The sequence below is a fragment of the Tursiops truncatus genome, chromosome 16 (assembly GCF_011762595.2).
Source record: "Tursiops truncatus isolate mTurTru1 chromosome 16, mTurTru1.mat.Y, whole genome shotgun sequence".
NCBI classification, from domain to species: domain Eukaryota; kingdom Metazoa; phylum Chordata; class Mammalia; order Artiodactyla; family Delphinidae; genus Tursiops; species Tursiops truncatus.
In genome coordinates, this window is record NC_047049.1 from 9,157,574 (window position 1) to 9,184,395 (window position 26,822).

Consider the following 26,822-nt stretch of genomic DNA (forward strand, 5'->3'; position numbering starts at 1 on the left):
TGTCACGCCAGCCTCTGCCGCTGCAGGTTCCTCCCACGTTCCAACTCTAACTACCATACCCCTCCCACCCCCTAGCTTGAATGAGCCAGAGCGCCCTAATCAGCTGCTGCTTTAACCCCGTCCTGTCTGGGTAGGAACAGAAGGCTGAGGGCAACCTACACACAGAGGTGAGGACAAAACCAAAGCTGAACCCCAGGAGCTGTGCGAAGAACGAAGAGAAAGGGAAATCTCTCCCAGCAGCCTCAGGAGCAGCGGATTAAATCCCCACAATCAACCTGAGGTACCCTGCATCTGTGGAATACCTGAATAGACAACAAATCAAGCCAAAATTGAGGCGGTGGACTTTAGAAGCAACTGTAGACTTGGGGTTTGCTGTCTACGACTGACTTGTTACTGATTTTTACGTTTATCTTAGTATAGTTTTTAGTGCTTGTTATCATTGGTGGATTTGTTTACTGGTTTGGTTGCTCTCTTTTTATTACTTTTTTATTTTAATAATTTTTTTTAATTTTAATTATTTTATTCATTTATTTACTTACTTTTTTTCCCTCCCTTTTCTTCTGAGCCATGTGGCTGACAGACTCTTGGTGCTCTGGTCTGGTGTCAGGCCTGAGCCTCTGAGGCGGGAGAGCCAAGTTCAGGACATTGGACCACCAGAGACCTCCCGGCCCCATGTAATATCAATCAGCGAGAGCTCTCCCAGAGATCTCCATCTCAACACTAAAACCCAGCTCCACCCAACGGCCAGCAAGCTCCAGTGTTGGACGCCCCATGCCGAACAACCAGCAAGACAGGAATACAACCCACCTATTAGCAGAGAGGCTGCCTAAAATGATACTAAGTTCACAGACACCCCAAAACACACCATTGGACGTAGCCCTGCCCACCAGAAAGTCAAGATCCAGCCCCACCCACCAGAACATAGGCACCAGTCCCCTCCACCAGGAAGCCTACACAACCCTGAACCAACCTTACCCACTGGGGGCAGACACTAAAAACAACGGGAACTATGAACCTGCAGGCTGCAAAAAGGAGACCCTAAGCACAGCAAGTTAAGCAAAATGAGAAGACAGAGAAATACGCAGCAGATGAAGGAGCAAGATAAAAACCCACCAGACCAAACAAAGGAAGAGGAAATAGGCAGTCTACCTGAAAAAGAATTCAGAGTAATGATAGTGAAGATGATCCAAATTCTTGGAAATAGAATGGAGAAAATATAAGAAACGTTTACCAAGGACCTAGAAGAACTAAAGAGCAAACAAACAATGATGAATGACACAATAAATGAAATTAAAAATTCTCTAGAAGGAATCAATAGCAGAATAACTGAGGCAGAAAAACAGATAAGTGACCTGGAAGATAAAATAGTGGAAATAACTACAGCAGAGCAGAATAAAGAAAAAAGAATGAAAAAATTGAGGACAATCTCAGAGACCTCTGGAACAACATTAAACGCACCAACATTTGAATTATAGGGGTCCCAGAAGAAGAGAAAAAGAAACGGACTGAGAAAATATTTGAAGACATTATAGTTGAAAACTTCCTTAACATGGGAAAGGAAACAGTCAATGAAGTCCAGGAAGCACAGAGAGTCCCATACAGGATAAATCCAAGGAGAAACACACCAAGACACATATTAATCAAACTATCAAAAATTAAATACAAAGAAAAAATATTAAAAGCAGCAAGGAAAAAGCAACAAATAACATACAAGGGAATCCCCATAAGGTTAACAGCTGATCTTTCAGCAGAAACTCTGCAAGCCAGAAAGGAGTGGCAGGACTTATTTAAAGCGATGAAAGGGAAAAAGCTACAACCAAGATTACTCTACCCAGCAAGGACCTCATTCAGATTCGATGGAGAAATTAAAACATTTACAGACAAGCAAAAGTTAAGAGAATTCAGCACCACCAAGCCAGCTTTACAACAAATGCTAAAGGAACTTCTCTAGGCAGGAAACACAAGAGAAGGTAAACACCTACAAAAACAAACCCAAAACAATTGAGAAAATGGTAATAGGAACATACATATCGATAATTACCTTAAATGTAAATGGATTAAATGCTCCAACCAAAAGACACAGACTGGCTGAATGGATACAAAAACAAGACCTGTATATATGCTGTCTACAAGAGACCCACTTCAGACCTAGGGACACATACAGACTGAAAGTGAAGGGATGGAAAAAGGTATTCCATGCAAATGGAAATCAAAAGAAAGCTGGAGTAGCAATTCTCATATCAGATAAAATAGACTTTAAAATAAAGACTATTACAAGAGACAAAGAAGGACACTACATAATGATCAAGGGATCAATCCAAGAAGAAGATATAACAACTGTAAATGTTTATGCACCCAACATAAGAGCACCTCCATACATAAGGCAAATGCTAACAGCCATAAAAGGGGAAATCGACAGTAACACAAGGGTAGGGGACTTTAATACCGCACTTTCACCAATGGACAGATCATCCAAAATGAAAATAAATACGGAAACACAAGCTTTAAATGACATAATAGACAAGATGGGACTTAACTGATATTTATAGGACATTCCATCCAAAAAAAACAGAACACACTTTCTTCTCAAGTGCTCATGGAACACTCTCCAGGATAGATCGTATCTTGGGTCACAAATCAAGCCTTGGTAAATTTAAGAAAATTGAAATTGTATCAAGTATCTTTTCCGACCACAACGCTATGAGACTAGATATCAATCACAGGGAAAAAACTGTAAAAAATACAAACACATGGAGACTAAACAATACACTACTAAATAACCAAGAGATCATGGAAGAAATCAAAGAGGAAATCAAAAAATACCTAGAAACAAATGACAATGAAAACACGACGACCCAAAACCTATGGGATGCAGCAAAAGCGGTTCTAAGAGGGAAGTTTACAGCAATACAATCCTACCTCAAGAAAAAAGAAACATCTCAAATAAACTACCTAACCTTACACCTAAAGCAATTAGAGAAAGAAGAACAAAAAAACCCTAAAGGTAGTAGAAGGAAAGAAATCATAAAGATCAGGTCAGAAATAAATGAAAAATATGAAGGAAACAATAGCAAGGATCAATAAAACTAAAAGCCGGTTCTTTGAGAAGATAAACAGAATTGAAACCAGTAGCCAGACTCATCAAGAAAAAAAGAGAGAAGACTCAAATCAACAGAATTAGAAAAGAAAAAGGAGAAGTAACAACTGACGCTGCAGAAATACAAAGGATCATGAGAGATTACTACAAACAACTATATGCCCATAAAGCAGACAACCTAGAAGAAATGGACAAATTCTTAGAAAAGCACAAGCTTCCGAGACTGAACCAGGAAGAAATAGAAAATATAAACAGACCAGTCACAAGCATTGAAATTGAAACTGTGATTAAAAATCTTCTAACAAACAAAAAGCCCAGGACCAAATGGCTTCACAGGCGAATTCTAGCAAACATTTAGAGCACAGCTAACAGCTATCCTTCTCAAACTCTTCCAAAATACAGCAGAGAGAGGAACACTCCCAAACTCACTCTATGAGGCCACCATCACCCTGATACTAAAACCAAAGATGTCACAAAAAAAGAAAACTACAGACCAATATCACTGATGAACATGGATGCAAAAATCCTCAACAAAATACTAGAAAACAGAATCCAACAGCACATTAAAAGGATCATACACCATGATCAAGTGGGGTTTATCCCAGGAATGCAAGGACTCTTCAATACATGCAAATCAATCAATGTCATAAACCATATTAACAAATTGAAGAAGAAAAACCATATGATCATCTCAATAGATGCAGAGAAAGCTTTCGACAAAATTCAACACCCATTTATGATAAAAACTCTCCAGAAAGTAGGCACAGAGGGAACTTATCTCAACATAATAAAGGCCATATATGACAAACCCACAGCCAACGTCATTCTCAATGGTGAAAAACTGAAAGCATTTCCTCTAAAATCAGGAACAAGACAAGGATGCCCACCCTCACCACTATTATTCAACACAGTTTTGGAAGTTTTAGCCACCACAGCAATCAGAAAAGAAAAATAAATAAAAGGAATACAAATTGGAAAAGAAGAAGTAAAAGTGTCACTGTTTGCAGATGACGTGATACTATACATAGAGAATCCTAAAGATGCTACCAGAAAACTACTAGAGCTAATCAATGAACTTGGTAAAGTAGCAGGACACAAAATTAATGCACAGAAATCTCTTGCATTCCTATACACGAATGATGAAAAATCTGAAAGAGAAATTAAGGAAACACTCCCATTTACCACTGCAACAAATAAAGAAAATACCTAGGAATAAACCTACCTAAGGAGACGAAAGACCTGTATGCAGAAAACTATAAGAAACTGATGAAAGAAATTAAAGATGATACAAACAGATGGAGAGATATACCAAGTTCTTGGACTGGAAGAATCAACACTGTGAAAATGACTATACTACCCAAAGCAATCTACAGATTCAATGCAATCCCTATCAAACTACCAATGACATTTTTCACAGAACTAGAACAAAAAAATCACACAATTTGTATGGAAACACAAAAGACCCCGAATAGCCAAAGCAATCTTGAGAAAGAAAAATGGAGCTGGAGGAATCAGGCTCCCTGACTTCAGACTATACTACAAAGCTACAGTAATCAAGACAGTATGGTACTGGCACAAAAACAGAAATATAGATCAATGGAACAGGATAGAAAGCCCAGAGATAAACCCACACACATATGGTCACCTTGTCTTTGATAAAGGAGGCAAGAGTATACAATGGAGAAAAGACAGCCTCTTCAATAAGTGGTGCTGGGAAAACTAGACAGCTACATGTAAAAGAATGAAATTAGAACACTCCCTAACACCATACACAAAAAAACTCAAAATGGATTAAAGACCTAAATTTAAGGCCAGACACTATAAAACTCTTAGAGGGTAACATAGGCAGAACACTCTATGACATAAATCACAGCAAGATCCTTTTTGACCCAGCTCCTAGAGAAATGGAAATAAAAACAAAAATAAACAAATGGGACCTAATGAAACTTAAAAGCTTTTGCACAGCAAAGGAAACCATAAACAAGATGAAAAGACAACCCTCAGAATGGGAGAAAATATTTGCAAATGAAGCAAATGACAAAGGATTAATCTCCAAAATATACAAGCAGCACATGCAGCTGAATATCAAGAAAAACAAACAACCCAATCTAAAAATGGGCAGAAGACCTAAATAGACATTTCTACAAAGAAGATATGCAGATTGCCAACAAACACATGAAAGGATGCTCAACATCACTAATCATTAGAGAAATGCAAATCAAAACTACAATGAGGTATCACCTCACACTGGCAGAATGGCCATTATCAAAAAATCTACAAACAATAAGTGCGGGAGAAGGTGTGGAGAAAAGGGAACCCTCCTCTGGAGCCCATGCACCACAGCTACAGAGAAGCCCAGATGCGCGGCAACAAAAGATCCCACATGCCGCATCTAAGACCCCGATGCAGCCACATAAATAAATAAATATTTAATAAAAAAATCTGTGGGCTTGTTCCCAGGAATGATTAGGAGGTACCTTTCTCAAACCTCTATAAGCTTAGCAGAAACATTTAATTCTATGGAAGCCTAGAAATTTAAAAGACTTAAGATTCACAAACATGAACTGATTATTGTTTACAGGGACAGGTCTTTTCAAAACCTGTAGTTTCTATGTAAACTACAACTCTATTATGTTCTGCTTTAAACTACAGACTGTACGAGCTTCCAAATTTAAATCTCCATAAATATGTACATAAAATAAAATTATAATTTTTAATATATACCTTTAAATGGTTGTGTTTTTATATAAAATGTTTTATGTTTAAAGGTTTTTTAAAAAATTTTGGATAAGAAAATGAAATGTTAAAATATCTTCAAGATCTCCTAACCACTACCAATGTGATTTTTTTTCAAACACTGCTATCCTTCCATTCAAAATCATTATTTTTCTTTTAAGTCCTCCATAAGTCTATTATTTGAACTAGCTGAATACAGCTCTAACCCCGTGTGTGAGGAAGAGAAATGAGCAACTATGTCATCACTGCATGACATAAAGCGTCACAGATTAAATAGTGGCACCGTAAAAGGAAATATAAGTAGCTGGGAGATAAAATGATATTCAAAATACCTAGTTTCTAAGAACTGGTACGATTACTGCCAAGTTCAACCAGAAAAAATCTGGGTTTCAAAATTTGTTACTTGACAATGAACAAGAAATAATAAACCAATCTGACATTTAAGATAAAAAGGGAAAGAAACCGTTTGTTCTCATGAGTTCCTGTACTCATTTTGCCAAAATACTCTTTCAAGTTTTCTCAAATTCACTTCCTAATAAAGCTACTTAGTTATTTACTTCTCCACCACTTCTCATTCCCTCAATAAAACACAGAAAGCGCCGGGACTTCCCTAGTGGCGCAGTGGTTAAAAATACACCTGCCAATGCAGGAGACACGGGTTTGAGCCCTGGTCCGGGAAGATCCCACATGCCGCGGAGCAACTAAGCCTGTGTGCCACAACTACTGAGCCTGTGCTCTAGAGCCCGCAAGCCACAACTACTGAGCCCACGTGCCACAACTACTGAAGCCCGAGTGCCTAGAGCCCATGCTCCACAGCAAGAGAAGCCACCGCGATGAGAAGCCCACTCACCACAACAAAGAGTAGACCCTGCTCACTGCAACTAGAGAAAGCCTGCGTGCAGCAGCAAAGACCCAACACAGCCATAAATAAATAAATAAATTTATTTATTTTTAAAAAAACAACACAGAAAGCCCCAAATTGATCCCTAGTAATACACTACAATGGATTTTTAAACCAATGGTTAGTGGTAAAGAAAGCAGTGATCAGAGGAAGAACGGCTCCCTAAGGACAGGTGAGCCAAACTAACTTCTTTCATTATCAGGGTTACTATGATCAGTAAAGCAGTCAGTGTTACAGCACTTAACATAGCAACCAGATTGAATCATATGAAATTGCCGTTTTTTAGTAGATCAAAATGGTGGTATATTGGCAATTTCATGTGGTTCAACCACAATAATCTTATCAAGACATTTTACTAAAGTTTTCATGAAGAGATGTGCCTTAATACATTTTAAAGTGACACAAAGCTGGTATTGATGGCTAATACACTGGACAGTAGAATGCAGATTGTAAAAGATTCTTATCAGTTGGAATGAAGAGATAAAATTATTAAGAACTGAATAAAAAGACAGATTTAAAATTCTATACTACATTCAAAAACACTAATGGGCTAATTACACCACAGAAATCTGGCTTTAGAAGAGTTCATGTGAAAAAGATCTAGCTGAGTCCAAACTTTAACATATACCCTCCCTGCTATAGCCAAAGTGAACTATTTTCCAAATACACTACAGGGTTTCTTACTTTGATTTCCTGCCCATGCTATTCTTTGAGCACCAGAATACCCACTTCTCCACCTCTTGGCCAAAATCATACCCATTCTTCTAGATCAATTTCAAATGTGACCACCTCCGTCAAGACTTTCACTCCCTCTGCTAGCTATAATCACACCTTTCCTCTGAAATCCAAGCTTATGGTTCCTTCAGTGTAATAAACATATTCTATTTTGTACTTTTCTTCTTTTAGCTCTGTTTAAGTGGGAAGTACCGACAAAAGGAGAAATTCTAAGAAGACTCTATTACATATAAAGACAGAAAAACAATCAAGGAGTTATAAATAAAATTCAGGAGAAACTATATACGAGTCAGCCAGATCTTATGAAGACAAATGAGGGAGAGCTCACAGGCAGGACTGAGCAGTGGTTTGCATGGGGGAGGAAAACTGAAACTGGAATCTAATAAACTGTAATCAGAGGGAGTCAAAGGGGGCTAAGTTACTTTCCACCTTGGGAAAAGGAGTTTGGGAAGGGACTGTGCCACAGATAAAGGGATGGGTAGTAAAAGGGAGGAACTGGATTTATGTTTTTAAAAAAAGGAAAAAGAAGGTAAACATGAACTTTTGATTTCTGTTGACTTGTTCCTTCTCCCAGTGACTCTGGTCAAGTAAATAAAGGTATTAATCATGCAGTTGCATAGACAGGTTACTATCACCCAAGAAAGTTGGTCACACCCAGAGATAAGGGAGTAAAACAGGGTGTCAATAAACTCAATAAGGATAAGGAGAGAGAAAAGACAGTTCCTAGCAAAGAAAGTCTCATACAAAGTCAGCACTCAAATAATATAAACTGAATTAAAATACAAATTCTCTTCCAAAATTTGAAAGGCTGCATGTGGATAAAGGACTAAATTTATAGAGAATCAGAGGGCAAAAGTAGATCAGTAAGTAGAAGAGGCAAAAGTAGATCAGTAAGGGCTTCCCTGGTGGCGCAGTGGTTGAGAGTCCGCCTGCCGATGCAGGGGACACAGGTTCGTGCCCCGGTCTGGGAGGATCCCACATGCCGCGGAGCGGCTGGGCCCGTGAGCCATGGCCGCTGGGCCTGCGCGTCCGGAGCCTGTGCTCCGCAACGGGAGAGGCCACAACAGTGAGAGGCCCGCGTAATGCAAAAAAAAAAAAAAAAGTAGATCAGTAAGTAGAAGATCCAAGGAACCAGCTTCTGGTGCACAAAAAAAATAATAATTAAAAACCGCCTCGAATATAATAAACACTTTTTTTTGTTTTTTTAGTAATATATAGTTCAAACAACAGTTAAAGTGAAGATCAGGGATAGATGGGTTTCTTGCATTAAGGAGGAGGTCGAATTAATACTAAGGACTAAGGTCCCTAACAACTCAAATTCTTTTTTTTTTTTTTTACGTTTATAATTTCTTTTAATTATCAGTAGAAGTGCGAGTTGTCAGTATATCTGGTGTAGGAAATGATAAATGTATAAACTCCAAATCCAAGATATATGACACTGTATTTTCTAAAACTTCAACTTCTTGTATTGTGTGACCTTGGGTATATTTTAAACCAGATCGCTGGAGGCTGCCCTGATCACCATCTTATTACCTTTTGTATAACAGAAGGAAAAAAAAACCTGTCACAGGACTTCCCTGGCGGTCCAGTGGTTAAGACTCTGCGCTTCCAATGCAGGGGGCGCGGGTTTGATCCCTGCTCCAGGAACTGGGATTCCCCATGCCGCATGGCGCGGCCAAAAAATGGAAAAAAGAAAAAACCTGTCAGAAGTCAAGCTCCAATTTATCATCTCTCCTTGGTCTGTCCCCATTACAGGACAGGATGAGGGGATGTTTGCTTCCTGACTGGACTTGCTTTTCACAAAGTCCTGCTGGGGGTTACTCAGTACCCTGTGGCCTTCAAGGGTATTGCCAATTGGTTACTTTTTCAATTGTCTAGTATTTATCCTAGTTCTCTTTTTTTTCCTTTTTTATTTTAATTTTTTTACTGAAATATAGTTGATTTACAATTTTGTGTTAATTTCTGCTGCATATATATATGCCATATACACACATATACATACACACTCTTTTTTATATTCTTTTCCATTATGATTTATCTCAGGATATTGAATATAGTTCCTTACATCTCAAATTCTATATAAACAAATATAAATGCATTAGCACATATTTATTTTGTCTAACCTAAAATCAGTACTGGGGAGGAAAGAATACCAGACCAGTTGTTAGGGGATCTGGGTCCTGCTCTGTGACACAGAATGGAACCTCCTACCAGTCCCTGCTCTTCCCCAACTTTTCATTCCTCACCTGCACAAGTCATCCACTAGACCAAATCAGCTTAGAAGTTTGCTAGCGACTCATCTCTTGCTTTGCACATGCTTCCTTGCAACATACTTCTCAATTTGAATAAAGAGTTTCACAGGCAGAGAAAATTTAAAACTACTCAACAGATGATCTCTAATCCAAGGCCACTCACAGATCTTAAAACTGGGATTCTAATTTTTAATATATGACATTTACCTCCAATAATTTGCAAAACAACAATAAAATCAAATTCACGAGTGGCCAACACTCAAGTCTGACACTACAAGATGAAAGACTATACATGTGCAAGAGTATCAACTCGTTTAAGTAGTTTATTTACCAAAAGATAGTAGTCTCTACCTTAGAGACAGTATCTTAAATTTAAACGATTCAAAACTTTTCTACCAGAGTTAAGAGTTGCCCCTCCCAAGGAAGGGAAAACATAAATACATGCATAAATTTTTATCAAATAAACTTAGTTCCATCTTCTGAAATTTATTTAACACAGTAGGAGTTGGGGGTACAGGGCAAGGAGAATACAGTCAGTAGAAATAAATCTAAACATATTTTGTTTAGGAAGACAAATCCTAACACCTGCATAGTATATCAAATACTTTCATAATTAAAACTCTTGTATGCTTTTGAAGAGGTAACCCTTTGGATTTTACAAACCTGTGGATTATCCATGTACCATACAAAACTATCTTCTCTGGTATCCAGTATGAAGTACCTCCGAAGAAATTTCCCACTGTTTTCATTTTCTTCAATGTCTAGAAAACCACAAATGCGATTCTGACGATCCACATAAGGCATTTCTGTGCTTGAACATTACACTGTAAAATAAAAACATTAACAGTAAGTACTTCTCAGTGGACTTAAAGCATTAAATGTGCTATGGTATGGTTTATTCAACAAAGAGCCCACTTTCCAACATTAGGTGGGGGCTGGTTAATGTGAATACATAAAAGCATGGGCAAAAATCACTTGAAATTAAGCTTATTGTGAGTGGTTACTAAATGCAACTATATAGAACTGATGCGGACAAGGGACAGCTATTCATGTCAGCTGAATAATTTACTTAACTTTTCACTATGAGTAGGCATCGTCATCCCCATTTCATAGGTAAGAAATATAACACTGAGAAGGGGAAGTGCCTTTCCAAGATTAGTGAACTAGCAGGTAATGAATCAAAACATGAACCCAGATTCTTGGACTCCAGAGCTTATATCTTAACGTTTACATCATCCTGTCACTCTAAAATCCTTGGTATCATTAAAACCAAAATGAATCAAAATAAAGTAAGCTAACATCATGAAAAGAGAGATAAGCAGGTATTATATGCCCCCCGAATGGAAGACACAAACATCACCAATAAAGAACATATAAGGAAAAAAAAAAAAAAAAAAAAGGTTTGTCTCAATCTGATCAAGTTTCTAGATTTCCCTAAGTCCAGCTTCCAGTTCACAGGAAACAAAGAACACAGAAGAACATATTAAACTTCACCACAGGTATTCAATCAGCAAAAGTGGACCGTGGGAAACATCAGGACCAAAAGCCCAGTTTCTTCAGCAAATAAACTACTACAGGGGGAAAAAAAAAAAGGAGAGAGAGAGAAAGAGAAGTCACAGACTAAAAGAGACTTCAGAGGCATATCATATTCTGATTCTGAAGTACTGAAATTTTTGTTATGTTCATTAAAGTTAAAAACCATGGCTTGGATAAAAAGCAGTGTTTCCATCCATTTTTCTCTAAAAACTGTAGATATATGATTCCCTCCTGATGTGATGCAAATCTGCAGACTATTCCTACTCCAGAGGTACTTCTACAGCCAGCGCCAACATCTTTCGGCAGGTTGAATTATTTATGTAACTATTTTTTCGTTTAACTCACAGGGAAGATTCAATTAGAATATGCCCTGATATACTGTTTATCTAAATCACTATTCTGTATACAGCCAGAGAAATGGTGAAACATGCCAAAAAGTTTTCTTTAATTAATTAGTTTATTTATTTATTTTTGGCTGCATTGGTTCTTCACTGCTGCACATGGGCTTTCTCTAGTTGCGGCGTGCAGGGGACGCTCTTCATTGCGGTGTGCAGGCTTCTCACTGTGGTGGCTTCTCATTGCAGAGCACGGCTCTACGTGCGTGGGCTTCAGTAGTTGTGGCATGCGGGCTCAGTAGTTGTGGCTTGCGGGCTCTAGAGCACAGGCTCAGTAGTTGTGGTGCACGGGCTTAGCTGCTCCGTGGAATGCGGGATCTTCCCACACCAGGGATCGAACCCATGTCCCCTGCATTCACAGTTGGATTCTTAACCACTGCGCCACCAAAAAAGTCCCCCAAAAAGTTTTAAACAAAAGCATAAATTAAGTTTGTATGTGTGTGTTATTACAGATCTGGCATTTGGAGATAATTTTTTAATGAAGTTACCCAAAGTTCTGAAAAATTTCTAAAATGTAATCAAAGTTTGGAAAATTAATACACTATACTAACACATACTGCAGGTAAAAACTGTCAACTTGTGTGGTATGCCATGAGGAAAGACACAGGCCAAGGGAACAGAATTGAGAGCACAGAGACAAACCCATACATCAATGGCTAACTGATTTTCAACGACGGTGCCAACATCATGCAATAGGGAAAGAAGCCTCTTTAACAAACGGTGCTGGGACACCTGGAGAGCCACGTACTGAAGAATTAAACTGGACCGCTATCTTACACAATATACAAAAAATAACTCAAAATGAATTAATCTAAAAATAAGAGCTAGAACTATAAAACTTCAAGAAAACATAGAAGAAAATCTTCATGGCCTTGGAGTTGGCAATGAATTCTTAGATGTGACACTGAAAGCACAAACAAAAGAAAAAATAAGACAAATTGGACTTCATAAAAATTAAAAACTTTTTTGCATCAAAGGACATCACGAAAATGAAACTACAACCTACAGAATGGAAGGAAGTATTTGCAAATAAGGGTCTAATATCCAGAATATACAAATAAGTCCTACAGCTCAACAACGAAAAAACAAACCCAATTAAAAAATGGACAAAGGACTTGAGAAGACATTTCTCTCAAAGAAGATAAAACAAATGGCCAACCAGAACACAAAAAGTTGCCCAATATTATTTGTCATTAGGGAAATGTAAACCAAAACCACAGTGAGATACCACTTCACACCCACCTGGATGGATATAATTAAAAGAGGAAAATAATAAGAGTATAGGCAAGGATGTATAGAAATTGGAACCCACCTACATTGCTGGTGGGAATGTAAAATGGTACAACAGCTGTGTAAAACGGTTTGGTAGTTCTTCAAAAGTTAAACGTAGAATTACCATATGACTCAGCATTTCCACTCCTAGGTATATATCCAAAAGAATTGAAAACAGGTACTCAAACACTTATACTGAACATTCATAGCAGCACTATTCACAATAGCCCAAAACTGTAAACAACCCATATGTCCATCAACAGGTAAATGTACATACATACAATGGAATATTACCCAGATACAGAAAGGAATGAACTACTGATACAATACATCCAATCAAAATTCCAAGATATTTTATAAAAACTGACAAGGTGGTTCTATTATATATATTTAAATGCAAATAACCTAGAAAAGCTAAATCTATTTCCCAAAGAACAGACTGACATTACTTGATTTCAAGACTTACAACAGAGCTACAGCAATAAAGATAGTGTAGGACTGGTGAAAAGATATAATAAATCAATGGAACAGAATAGCATCCAGAAACAGACCCATACATATACTGTTAACTGATTTTCAACAAAGATGTCAAAGCAATTCCAAATACAGTCTTTCAACAAATGGTGCTGGAACAATTAACTATGCATGTGGAAAAAAATTAACTTGAAATGGATCAGAAACCTAATGTACAATTAAGCTTCTCGGAAAAAAAAATACATACACACACACACACACTGATATATTTTTTAAAGACATTTATATATACATATAAATGAAGTCTTCATGATCTTAGGGGTAGACAAAGATTTCTTAGATAAGACACAAAGAGCCTAAACCATATAATGGTTGATATAATGGACTTAATCAAAATTAAAAACTGCTCTTTGAAAGACACCAGTAAGAAATCAAAAGATGAGCCACAGAACAGGAGAAAATATTCAGTACACATATATCTATCAAGTAACTGATATCCAAAAATAGGCAAGGAATTATTACAACTCAATAAGACAAACAACCAAGTAAGAAAATAGGCAAAAAAATTTGAACAGACAAGTCAACAAAGAAGATATACAGTTTTTTTAAAATAATAAAAAAGAAAGAAAAAGGAAGACATACAAATAATAAATAAGCACATAAAGATGCTCATCATTAGTAAGATGATACAAATAAAAACTGTGAGATACCACTACATACCTACTAGAATGGCTAAAACAAAAACAAACAAATAAAACCCTGACAATACCAAATGCTGGCAAGGATGTGAAACAGATGACGAGTCTCTCATGTTGCTGGTGGGAATGCGAAATGGCACAGTAGCTTAGGAAGACAGTTTGGCAGTTTCTTAGAAAGTTAAACGTACCCTTAACGATATGACCCAGCAATGCCACTCCTAGGTATTTAGCCAACTGAATTGAAAACTTATGTTTATACAAAACCTATATGCAAACGTTTAAAACAACATTATTCATAATTGGCAAAAAGCAGAAACAAACCAAATGTCCTTTAACTGGTAAATGAAGAAACTGTGGTACATCCAATACAATGGAATACTACTTAGCAAGATAAAGGAACAAAGTATTGATACACACAATATGGGTATTTTGTTAAGTGAAAAAAGCCAGACCAAAAGGCTATAGGGACAGAGAACAGATCAGTGAGAGGGACTGACTTCAATGGGTAATTTACGGAGTGATGGAACTGTTCTGTATCTTGATTGTAATAGTATACACAACTATGTATTTATCAAAAGTAGGCTCAAATACCACATACAGTGAGCTGTATTGCATACAAATTAAAAAAAAAAAAACTACAGTGATAAAAACCAGATCAGAGTTGCTAGGTCTTGCGATAGAAGAACAAGAGAGAACAAGAACAAAAGAGAGAAAGAACAAGAGAGAAATTTTTTTGGCAACATAGCTGTTGCACATCCTGATTGTGGTAGAGCTTATATAATTACATGCATCCGTCAAAACTCATAGAACTATACACTAAAAGAGGTAAAATTTATTGTATGTAAAATTGTACCTCAATAATGCCGAATTTCTTTTAAAAAAAGATGCCATATATACTCACCAGACTGGCTAAAATTAAAACAGATTGACAACACCAAATGTTATTAAAGGTGTGGTGCATCCAGAATTTATGTACTGTTGATGGGAATGTAAGATGGTACAATCACTATGGGAAAAGTTCTGACAATAAAACCAAACATATACCTACCCTATGACCCAGCCATTCTATTCCTAAGTATTTACTCAAGAGAAATGAAAACATATATTCATGCAAAGACTAATTCACAACCATTAGTAGCAGCAGCTTTATTCATAATAGCTACAAACTAGAAACAACCCAAATGTCCATCAAAAGGTGAAAAGATAAACAAAATGTAGTATGTTTATACAATGGAAAAGCAGTCTACAATATAAAGGGACTCCTACTGCATGCAACAATATGGTCAAAACTCATCAAATTGTAAACTTTAAATGGATACAGTTTATTGTATGTAATTTAAACTCCAAAAAGTTTTAAAAATCCAGCATAATAAAAAATTCATTAAATAAATTTGACTACAAATAACTTTTTAAAAAATATTTTGCATGGCAAATCCTGATCAGCAAGTCAAAACCAGTAGAAAATACTTGCAGCTTATATTACAAAGGGCTAATCTCCCTAACATTTAAAGAGTCTGCAAAAAATGTCAAGGGAAATATATCAAAACTTCAGTAGAAAAGTGGGCAAAAGACATGAACAGACATTCCACAGAAAAAGACATAAAAATGACCCTCAAACATATTAAGAGATGCTCAATCACTCATGATAAGAAAATCCCAAAATGACACACGATACTGTAGGCATTGCTACTGACACCACAAGCAAAAAAAGGCAACCAGACTTCATGTGCCTCCTTGTGGAATTTATACCATCTATAAAACACTTATGAAAAAAAAAAGTACAAATACCTGAATCTAGATCTAACTACCAATTTATAGGAAATAGAGAAGACAGAGAAAGAATACGTTAACCTATATCACAGAGATTCAAACAGCAAAATTCAAACTATAATTAGTTTCTCAGGACAAACAACATGGCTTCTTCAGAAATAAATTCCAAGGGAGTAGGGGGAAAGAAACTGGAGGAAGAACTTATAAGTTAAAAGACCTAAAAAGACATAATCACAACATGTGGGCCTTATCTAAATCTTGTTAACAACAACAACACTGAGTTATCTAAGGAAACCGGAAATTTGAATACTGCCTCATGAAATTAAGGAAACATATATATTTTTTTCAGTGTGGTGATGGTATTGTGGTTATGTTACTAAGAAAATGAATTCGCATCATTTAGAGATATTTATTCATACAGAGACAAAACATTATCTGAATACTCTGGAAGGAGGGGTGGATGAAGGAGGGATGGCCTGGGTGGGCAGTTGTCAGGGCTAGATGATGGGTACTGTAGTTATACAATCCTGTCTACTTCTGTGGAAGTTCACAATCCTTCATTACAAAAAGAAAGGTTAATAAGAACTTTTTTTCATAAGAAAAGTTCAAAAAAAGTCTATACTACACAGAGATACCATTTCTTATCTATGAGACTGGCAAAAATTCAGAAATCTGACAACCTACAATACTAGTAAGGCTGTAAGAAAACAGTAACTCTCTTATATTGCTGGTGGGAATGCAGAATGGTATGACCCTACTGAGATGAATCTGGCACTATTTAACATGTGCATTTACCCTATGACCAGCAATCCTACTTGCTACTGTAATTCTGAAACAATTTTATGCAAATGATAGTACTTCAGGTGCATCACAGGACAATGTAAAACATACTGATGCTATGATTATATTTAAAGTAAAATAAAACAAATTTTGTTATTAGGAACCTAGATTTTCACAGTAAGGGAAAAAACGTACAAATACAAAACAAAAGGAAAAATTCTATACAATGCATCTGAATCAGTTAGTATGAACTCATGATCTTTGAAAATATGATAGTAATAGAAAATCACCACTTTGCAATTCCAATATAATCACTGATTTAAGCAAGAGTTTTCAATGAATACCAATACCACAAGAAAACAGGTTGTTAGGGAACAGAATATTCAGTCTCAAAATTTCACCCCCGTGCTCTTACCAATTACAAAGAGCAAAATGTACGTATATGTATCTTTACAGTGGTGAGATCTTATAGTCCCCACCTTTACCAAATGATTTAGCATCTAATGAATCTAGAAGCCAGGGATTAACGGATATCACTTCTCTCTAAATAGATCACAACACTATATGATTCCACTGATCTGAAATATCCAGAATGAGCAAATCTATGAAGATAGAAAGTAGATTAGTAGTTGCCTAGGAGGATGGGGGATGGGAGGGAATGAAGAGTTGCCTAGAGATGGGAGGGTTCAGGGTTTCTCTTTAAGGTGCTAAAAATACTCTAAAACTGACTGTGATAACAGTTGCACAGTTCTGCAAATATATTAAAACCACTGAATTGCACACTTTGAGTGAATTATTCCTCAACCAAGCTGTTTAAAAAAAAAAAAAGAATTATAACTGTCTTTTATCTTTCATTCCAGAGCACATCAGAAACCTTAAAAAACATTTCCTCTCCTAGACCTCTGAATGTTGTAGTGTCCCAGGGGATGGTCCACGGACCTCTTCTCTATTTACACTCAATCTCTTGGTGAGCTCACTCATTCACATAGGTCTAAATACTGCTATCTCCAGCCCTGGGCACTCTGCTGGACTCCAGACTCATGTATACAACTGCCAACTCTATGGATCTACTTACTTACCTAACAGGCCTCTCACACTTAGCAAACTGAGCCCAGATATACCCCCTCAGCAATCTGTTCCCCTCTGTCCTTCCCATCTCAGTAAAGTCACTCCCTTCTTCCAGCTGTTCAGGCAAAATTTGGAGTCACACTTGATCAAGACTTGCTTCTCTCATTCCATGTCCAGTCCATAAGCAAATCCTACTGGCTCCATCTTCTAAGTATATCCAGAATCCCACCATTTGCATTGCTGCCACTCTGGTCCAAGCCACCATCACCTCTTAGCTGGACTACTGCAAGGGCATCCCTGCCCCCTTCACTCCATTTTCAATACAGCTGTCAGAGTGATCTCATTAAAACGTATGTTCGAGTGTTTATTCAATATTTGCCAAGCAAATATTTAAAATTAATTTAATCCTTATAATAATTTTACAGATGAGAAAAACAAAGCACAGAAGATTTTAAAAATAACTTGTACAAGGTCACATGATTAGGAAGTGGCAGAGCCAGGATCCAAACCAGGGGAATCTGGCTCTAAAGCCCATGTTCTTCAGTACTATAAAATGTCACTCTGCTCAAATCTCTTCAACTTTGGCTGCTTATTAAAATTACCTGGGAGTTTTTTTGAAAATCCTGATGCCTAGATTAGAGCATTCAGACCAATTAAATCAGAAACTCTGGAGATCGGATCTAAGCATCAGTACATTTTTAAAGCTCCCCCAATAATTCCCACATTCAGCCAAGGTTAAGAACCACTGTTTTAATGCAATCCCATCTCATTCAAAGTAAAAACCAAAGCTCTTACAAAGACATACAGGCTTCACCTACCCCCCACCCCAAACTGTCCCAGTTCCCCCGCTTGATTACTCATCTAGTCACTGACGCCTACCACACTAGACAAGCTCCCCACTCGGAGCCTTTTAACTCAAATGTCACTTTCTCAGGGAAGCCTTCTTGACGCCCCATCTAAAACTGCAAATGCTCCAAACTGTCCTGCCACTTCCCATCTCCCTTCCCCACTTCATTTTTCTCCTTAGTATTTACTGCTAACAAACAATATCATTTACTTATTTCTTGTCTGTTTCCCCACACTGGAATGTAGGCTCCATGAGATCAGGGACTTTTTTTCTATTTACTATTGTTTCTCCAATGCCTAAAACAGTGGCTGGAACATGGAAGGGACTCAATAACAATTTGTTGAATGAAAAATTAAGGAACCCATAATTATTGCATCAAATATTAATGTTTAAGTTTCCAGACAGAAAGCCGCTTTTGCGTCATCTGATGAGAAATCATTTAGCAAACGATTTAATCGACTGGTTTGCTTAGATGATGGAAGGAAAAAGGTTCGATAGTATATTTCTGTTTGGATTTATACTTTCAGTAAAGCTCGTATGAGGTAAGAACAGATAAAACTGTGTAATTAAAACCTCTACAAAATCTATCCTTCAGCTTTACTTGTGCTCTAAGGGCATAGTTAGATCATACAAACATTCATAAATTAACACACACAGTTAACACTTCATCAGTTAGGAACCATGAAGCAAGTCAAAAAAATAAAAACAAAACAAAAATCAAAAAGAGAGAAAGAAAAGAAAAAGAAAAATTAAATTCTGCACAGTGAGACTTCATTAGGCCCACAGGACTTCACTACTCAAGTCCTGATTAGATGCTGAATGAGACTACTCTTGTCCCAAAACTTCTGACAACACAAAGCTTAAGATATACAGACATCAAGGATCAAATACCTGTGGAGTCTGGCCCTGACACCCCACACACACCTCAGGGCTATGGTACTCTAACCAACGTCTTACCGTCATTCCACTCTACACGAGCAGCTGACAGGAGAGAGGGAAAAACACAAGTATTCCAAGTGTTCAGGGAGAAGGAAGGTGATGGTCACCCAAAAGCAGTGGTAGGGGGCCCCAAGAGAATCATTCACCAAGATCAGAAGTGCCTACAAGAAGGACAAATTGTCATCTCTTTCTCCAGTTCAATGTCTGCTTATGAAGTAGACTGAGTGACCCTGTGCCTATTTGAGCAGGGGGACAAAGAGAATTGATGAGAAACGGCAGGGCACAGAAAGGGAGCAGACTTAAGCAGGCTGCAGGCCACCATTTGACATCAAAAGGAAGTAAGTTTCCAGTGTATTAAGTGTAAATTACAGAAGGTAGCTGGACTTGAGCTGTCTTGCTGTTATCAAAAAATCTGGCTGCAGAGAGAAACCCACCTTACCCCCAAACACTCATAAGAACCACCAAGTAGACTGAGAGGACAGAAATGAGGAAGGAGTGTAGATTGGTAAAGGTTTACCCACAGCAAATTTCATATCCAGGGACTGTGCAGTGGGGACTCTCCCTGCAAGATCTCACCAAAAATTCCAGTTTGGAAGCCTACCACTAGATATTAATGGCTCGCCACTGTTAATCAAGAAAAGGCTTTAATAACGCCAGGTAAGAAAGAGTTGCCTTTTTTCATTTTTCTTCTAACTAGTCTCTATTCAAATACATCCACAAAGAGGGAAAAGAAAGAGGTATCCAGGGAGCACATCACAATCCCTCCCCACTCCAAGTGCTTCAGGGAATAAGTGGCCAGATACTGGGTTAAAGGAGGAGTGGAGCTTTAATAGGAGATTGAAGGTTTAAACTGAAATAGATTAGACTGGAGCTTTTAATAGCTGTGAATGATAGAAAAGCTACCATTTGCCCATGAAATCATGAGGAAGCAGGGAGAGGGAAGATCCAACAAAGCATAGTTGAAAGCAGTCAATGTGGAAAAATATAACTGTCTTAAATCTGTTCTCACCAAGCTCCGACCGCTCAATAACCTGACGACATACGGCACAGCACCACTGCCCTCAGTAATGACAGGAACACCTGATGTGGAAATTCCCATGGGGGATTTACGGGACCCAACAAGATGCTACATTAGAAGTCCTCTGAGACCACTTCCAATTCTAAGTGCCTGTGATTGTCCTTTCTTCAAGAAGAGGTTAAACTGAATCCAGAATCCAGATTTCAAGGGTTAAACTATTAAAGGCTAGGCTACCCAAAGGAGTAAAACCACAACTTTCTGAAGAATAAAATTATCAGACTGATAAGTCTGATAAGGGTTCCATGTAGGAAAAAATATTTAAGACTTCAATATTTTTAAGACTCTAAAGACTTAAGTATTAAAATAATATCCTAAATGACTTTGATTTTTCTTTTACATTCAACAGAAATTCCAGTTCAAAGAATGTTTATGATTTAAAATCCTCAAAATACCATCCTCCTAAATCAAAGCAATTCAACTAATCAAAGGCTTACCAAAATAAACAGCAAGCACATGTTTGCTTAAATATCTTCTAGGAATTACAAATTCACGTGTTCTTTATCATACAGCAACCACTGGGAAAAAATATCACTCAGAGTTCAAATGGTTTAATGTCATTCATTAAGCATAACAAAATCCTATTGCTGCAACAAATACCAACAATTTCTATTTTTAAATTAAGAAAAAAATCCACACGTTTATCTTTCTAAAAATAATTAAGCATTGCAGACAAGCATCTAAAGCAACAGAAAGTTTCTACCCTAGGAACTCTTTTCTGATACCAGTCAATAAATTTCCAAATGCTAGGTACTTACAAATGGCCAAAAGAATTAAAACTAAATGTTAATATTTATCTCCTAATAAAGCCATTTTATTGTATCATTGCAGGTCTAAATGAGAGAATCACCTTGAAATTTAAAATCAAATTTTAATATTATCAAAAGTAAAATGCTCAAGCATGTGAAAAAGTAATAAAGCTGAGGCAGTTACTGCTACAGAACTTGAAATTTTCTGTCTAATAAAGGCAGAGTGTGAGTAACTACTGTCACATCTGAATAATTACTACATTTTATTCAGAAAACTATTTATCTTCCTCGTTCTTAAATGACAGTTATTTAAACAAGAACAACTATTTAACATCAAACGGTACTTCAATGTCAAAGGCCGACTTAAATTATGCTAATAAATTACTTCATGGATTTCATTCTGGATTACAAATTATCATCGGTAGAAGTAACTGTGGGTTTTGCAGTAGGAATGTAAGAACTTTCAGGCTTAAATAAAAGTCTTTATTTTTTAAGCTGCATTAAATGTTTTTTGAGAAAAAGCCCTATAAAAAGATAAAATGTTTCCATCTTTCCCAAGTTATTCTCCTAGGGGTCTTCAATATCACAACCTATATATCAACAACCGACATGTGAGTGTTGCCCACAGTGACTTTTTAAAGAAAATAACTCTATGCTATTCTTAATGTCCTTAAACAATTCTAAAACGGTCCTTCCGGCTTATGAACTCATGGCAGTTTCCTAACAATTGTATACTTATCCTGTTTTACTGTCTCTCCTAGTCTATGACAAACTCACATTTACACACCACCTCTTTCCTATTTTGCTACATTGCTAAAACTAGGGGGGAGGGGGATACAAACCTGCTACTTCCCCCCTTCCTCAAAAACAACAATAAAAATACTAATTAACAAGATAAAATGAGGTATGAAGCAGTTTCAATACATATAAATCACATCTCCTTAATGCCACAAAGTTATCCTCTGCTTACCACAAAGGACAAATGCATGGCCGTATCCTTTGATACAGGTACACTCTTCAAGAGAATCCTGTCAATGGATACACTGTAGGGTTTACAGCACTATAAAATAAATTAATTATTAACTCAAATTCTGCTAAGCTTAAATACTCTTGTTTAAATACATAAATATTCTAAAATGTAATTTCCCCTGGGAAGATATGGCCAAGTTAAGGATTTAAACTAACTCTACTTGGGGAAATATCTTTTGCCACAAATGTGTTACTATGAAAATTTAAGTATGAAACGCAATAGGCTTTTTAGTCAGAATGAATCTTACTATTTTTTAAATAGCAATTCTTCAAGTTCTTCTGTGAAAAAAACATTTAGTTTTACAAAATGATTTTTTCAAGTTTTTCTCTGAATCATATAAAGCTTACCCCAATTTTGCTGTAGAGTTTCAATGGCTTTAAACTAACATAGAAAGTGTGTAAGCTGTGTGCCTGGGGGGAAATAAAGCAGACAGATGAGTAGTTCTCGGATAAAAGACTATGGTATAAACCGCATAGTGCGCTATTGGTTCCAGTCGTTAAGCACACAGGAAATAAGGTTTTCTAGTTAAAAAAACGATTGACAAACGGCAACGACTCCGTTAAAGCTAAGAAAATCTTATCAAAACCAACAACGATCAATCATAAAATAAGAAAACAAGCATTATAGGACTGTAAGGTGAAATCGGAGGGGGAAAAAAATGGCCCAAATCTTCTATCTTCTATAACCACCTCTAGGACCTGACCCCAACAGAGCGATCGAGTTTCATTATTCAGGTGGCCAGCCGCGCGCAGATGCTCTGCTGTTGGGCACAGCATAACTAGAATTCTACCAAAGGCGGTAAACACGACTTTCATTATGACAACACTTTCCCCTCTGATGGTCTATCCAGGAGGGTCAATAGAAAGAATCTGAAATAAACCACAAACCACTCAAGACGGTCGCAAAGCGGTGAGACTGGCAGCTGGCCTCTAAGCTTAAAGACCTGGGTTCTGGTCGCCTCCTTGGTCCTACTTGCGTGACCCTGGACAAGTCACTTCCAACTTTCGCACTGGTCACTGCACCATTAAGGTGCTAGGGTAAAGCACTAATACTGCAGGATGCTAGGGCACAGGGCGGAGTCGACTTCTGACTCGGCGAGTCCTAAAGTGAAAGCGCATTAACATAATACAAGACGATGCCCCTAGGCAGCTGAGCCCCCGTGAGCTCTGCCCTTAAGTCTAGCCATTCGACAGGCGTCGCCCGCCGGGAATCCCCCGACAGCTGGCCGGCCGGGCGTCCGGGAGGAGGGCGCGACGGTACTTTTTAGCAGAGCCACCGCACGGCTCCTCGGCGACAGCGACTGCCGCCGGGCTCCCCATCCTCCTCGGCCGGACGCCGCCGAGGGCCGAGGTCAGGAAAACAATAAAGGAAGGAGCCGCGGGAAGACGCCGCCGCCGCCCCCTCCCGCCGCCCAGAACTCGGCGCGCGCAGGTGAGCCGGCCCCGCGGCCTCTACCAGGTGCAGCCGCGCGGGCCGACCGGCCAGGAGAGAGGCCTCGGGGCGCAGCCCGCGACCCCGCGCCCCCCACCGCCCGCGGGCCCGCACTTACCAGCGCCCGCCGGTCCCTCGAGCCTCCCAGCTCGCTTCAGCCGGCGCCGCGTACCCGGAGCCCGGCCCTGCTCACCCCGCCCCGGCGCGGCCGCGCTCCTCACGCCGAACTTCACGGCGGCCCTCGCTCGGGAGCACCGGCGCCGCCGCTGCCCCTGGTCCCACAAGCACCAAGCTGCCGGGAGCGGCGCCCACGACGGCCCGCCCGCGCACTGCGCACGCGTGCCCGCGCTACCTCAGCCCCCAGACGGCGGCAGAGATTCCAGAGCGGGCACTCCCAGCCCGAGGAGACTACAAGTCCCGGCAGGCCCCGCGCGGGTCCTGGAGGCGTGGCGGGCCGGGTTAGGGGGCGTCTTCCTGGTTCAGGGGCGGCGACCTCGGGCGCGTTGGGGAGGACCGCGCGCGGAGCGCTTGGCCCTTGCGCTGCGGTGCATCCTGGGATTCGTAGTTTTCGAGGACCACGGGGTTTGGCTCGGGGTTGGAACTCAGGGTTCTCTTGTGTCACCGCCTAGAACTTCCAGGCACAGGGATCTTTAAAAATAGGCTTCATTCGTTTGCAGATAGTTTGTTTGCAAGCTGTCCCATAATCAGTCCAGGAAGTATAAATTCACAGGCTGCTGTGTGACCTGGGGAAAAACGCTTTACAGCTCTTCGCGCCAATTCTAACAATTTCTCTCTCCCTAGAACTGTATCTGCACCTCCTACTTAATAGGACACGAGGCTTAGAGAAACTTAAAGAATGATTAGTCGAAATTCGATTAGTCATTCGATTAGTCGATATTCGATTAGTCGAAAGGCTGGAACATAAATATGTATTATCATAAATATTTATTCGTAAATATTTAACCTGTTTGTTGAGCAAGTACCATGCCAAATCCCGCAAGAGGCATTAGACACACACTTGAGAACAAGATAGATGCCGTCCTGACCTCACGGAGTCTGCAGTCTGTAGCGGGAGCTAGTCCTTAAACTAGCAAGATAAATACAGATTTTAATGCAATGGAGAAACTAAGCAAGTTAAAGAGATAGTGGGGGAGGAGGGGCTCTTTAGAGAGGGTGGTCAGGGAAGGCAGTCTGACGAAGTGATTTTTGAGCTGAAACCTGAAAAAAAGAATCATTCAGATACGCAAAGAGCTGGGAAAGGACTATATGCCACGGCTTTGACAGTGCATGGCACACGCTAGGCTGGCAATAAATATTTGTTCCGTTTGTGTCCTTCCTTTCCTTCTCCATCAAAATCTTTAGGAACACCTTTCAGAACATCCTTCCTATGCAAACATGTACAGGAGACAAATCAATGTCCAGCAGTAGCACAGGCTGGACGTGTACAGCTGCTAGGACAGAAAACACAAGGTAAATGCCTACGAGCCTGGAACCTTGACTACTTAACGCCTTCTTTATTTGTGAACTGGGTTAAAAGTCTCAGCACTCAGCCTGGCCTCCTGACTCACTTCTGTTTATGAGGTAGAGAATCGGATTTGGAGTTTACCTCCATTAGGATTCTAAAGGAAGCTTAGATATTATCTCAGCAAAATCAGAGGTGGAGTGAAAAACAGCCCTAGACTTACCTGTGGACACTTACCTTTGTGACCTTAGGCAGAGGGTGACACTTTACCTTTCTGATGCTCAGTGACCTCAACCGCTCACCTTACAGAATGTTCTCAGAGTCTGATAAGCTGATAGAGGGGAAAACCGCTCCCCAGCCTGCGTGGAATGCTCCCGCCCTGGTTCTTTCAGACTGCTTGTCTTCAACATTTCCAGGATGATTGTTCTGTTATCTTTTGAGAAACCTTAGCTGTGTAGCCCTGCTGACAGCTGTCTTCCCGAGGCCTCATTTCCTCATCTTTACAATGCTTGAAAGGATTTGGCCTCATCATAGTTTATAAACTGGCCAGAGCTGTTTCCTTTTGTCCACACAGTGGGTTTTATTTTTAACTGAATGTGTAGCTAACAGTTAAAAATAGGGAGATTTCACATAAAAACCCAGGTGTCACCTGCCTGGTCTCTCTGGATATTTGAGCTTGTTGTCCCTGGCTAGGGGGTCTAGAAGGGTCTCCAGCTCCAGAATCCTAGAAGATTCTAGATGGGATATTTGGGACATATTTAAACTTAAAAAAAAAAAAAGATTCCTTGTTTATCTGAAATTCAAATTCAACCTTAATGTCTTGTGTTTGATCTGAAAACCCTAGCTCAGAGATCAGACCACTGAAGCAGAGAGCTCTCACTCCCTCCAGATGGGACCCAGAGGGAATCTTTCTCCTGTTATTATCATTAGACATTACTGACTGAGTGGTTTTAAATTATTCCTTTGCTGTTTTTGCCTAACAAGCCCCAAAGGGTGTTTGATTTTGACAGTCACATTTACAGACAATGAGGAAAGCCAGAGAAGTGACTCAAGTTGCCCAAGGACACACACCAAGGTAAGGGCTACTTTGAGGTTTCAGTGTAACCAGAACCTGTTAGCATCCCTCTGTGTGGAAGGCTCTGGATCGGCCAATGAACACAATGAGAAAAACAAACAAATAAACAGAAACAGAAAAAAGAAAAAACAAACAGAACAAAACAAAAAAACACTCTCTGCTTTTCCTCTGGTCTTTTTTTGGATGGAGAAGTTTATTACGTAACAGTACTTTCAGTGTTATTTAACAAAAAAAAAAGTATGTGGAATATTCCCTTATTGAAATTACAGTCTGGGAGCAAACCAAGAACGTTCAGGACCCACAGACGGCATTGAGGAATGCTGGAATATTCCATGGATACTTGTCATCTGAAGAAAAGGGAGAGGACTCTGAATTCAAGAATCTGCAGTTTACCTTTCAAACATCCTTGTCATCATCATCATCCTGCCTTGCATGTGCAAAGCACTTGTATGTTTCCAGCAAAAATATTTATTGAGCCCCTTCTGTATGCTTACATGCTG

The 26,822-nt window shown here is 38.9% G+C and overlaps 1 protein-coding gene across 5 annotated transcripts in view; it reads right to left on the minus strand.

The window, feature by feature from the left end:
* The window catches only part of PLEKHA1 (pleckstrin homology domain containing A1), a 58,774-nt gene extending 34,597 nt beyond the window's left edge, over positions 1 to 24,177 (minus strand). For 2 of the 5 annotated variants that reach the window (XM_033841600.2, XM_073793854.1), the window contains exons 1-2: positions 23,904 to 24,177; positions 10,385 to 10,545 (exon numbers count right to left, since the gene is read on the minus strand). In XM_033841600.2, coding sequence (XP_033697491.1) covers positions 10,385 to 10,525 — 141 coding nt within the window. In that variant the 5' untranslated portion in view covers positions 10,526 to 10,545; positions 23,904 to 24,177. Of the gene's footprint in view, positions 1 to 9,002; positions 10,337 to 10,384; positions 10,546 to 23,903 lie in introns of those variants that run through there. The other 3 variants (XM_019940167.3, XM_019940166.3, XM_073793853.1) reach the window with 3 other exon arrangements.
* Between the last annotated feature and the right edge of the window lie 2,645 nt (positions 24,178 to 26,822).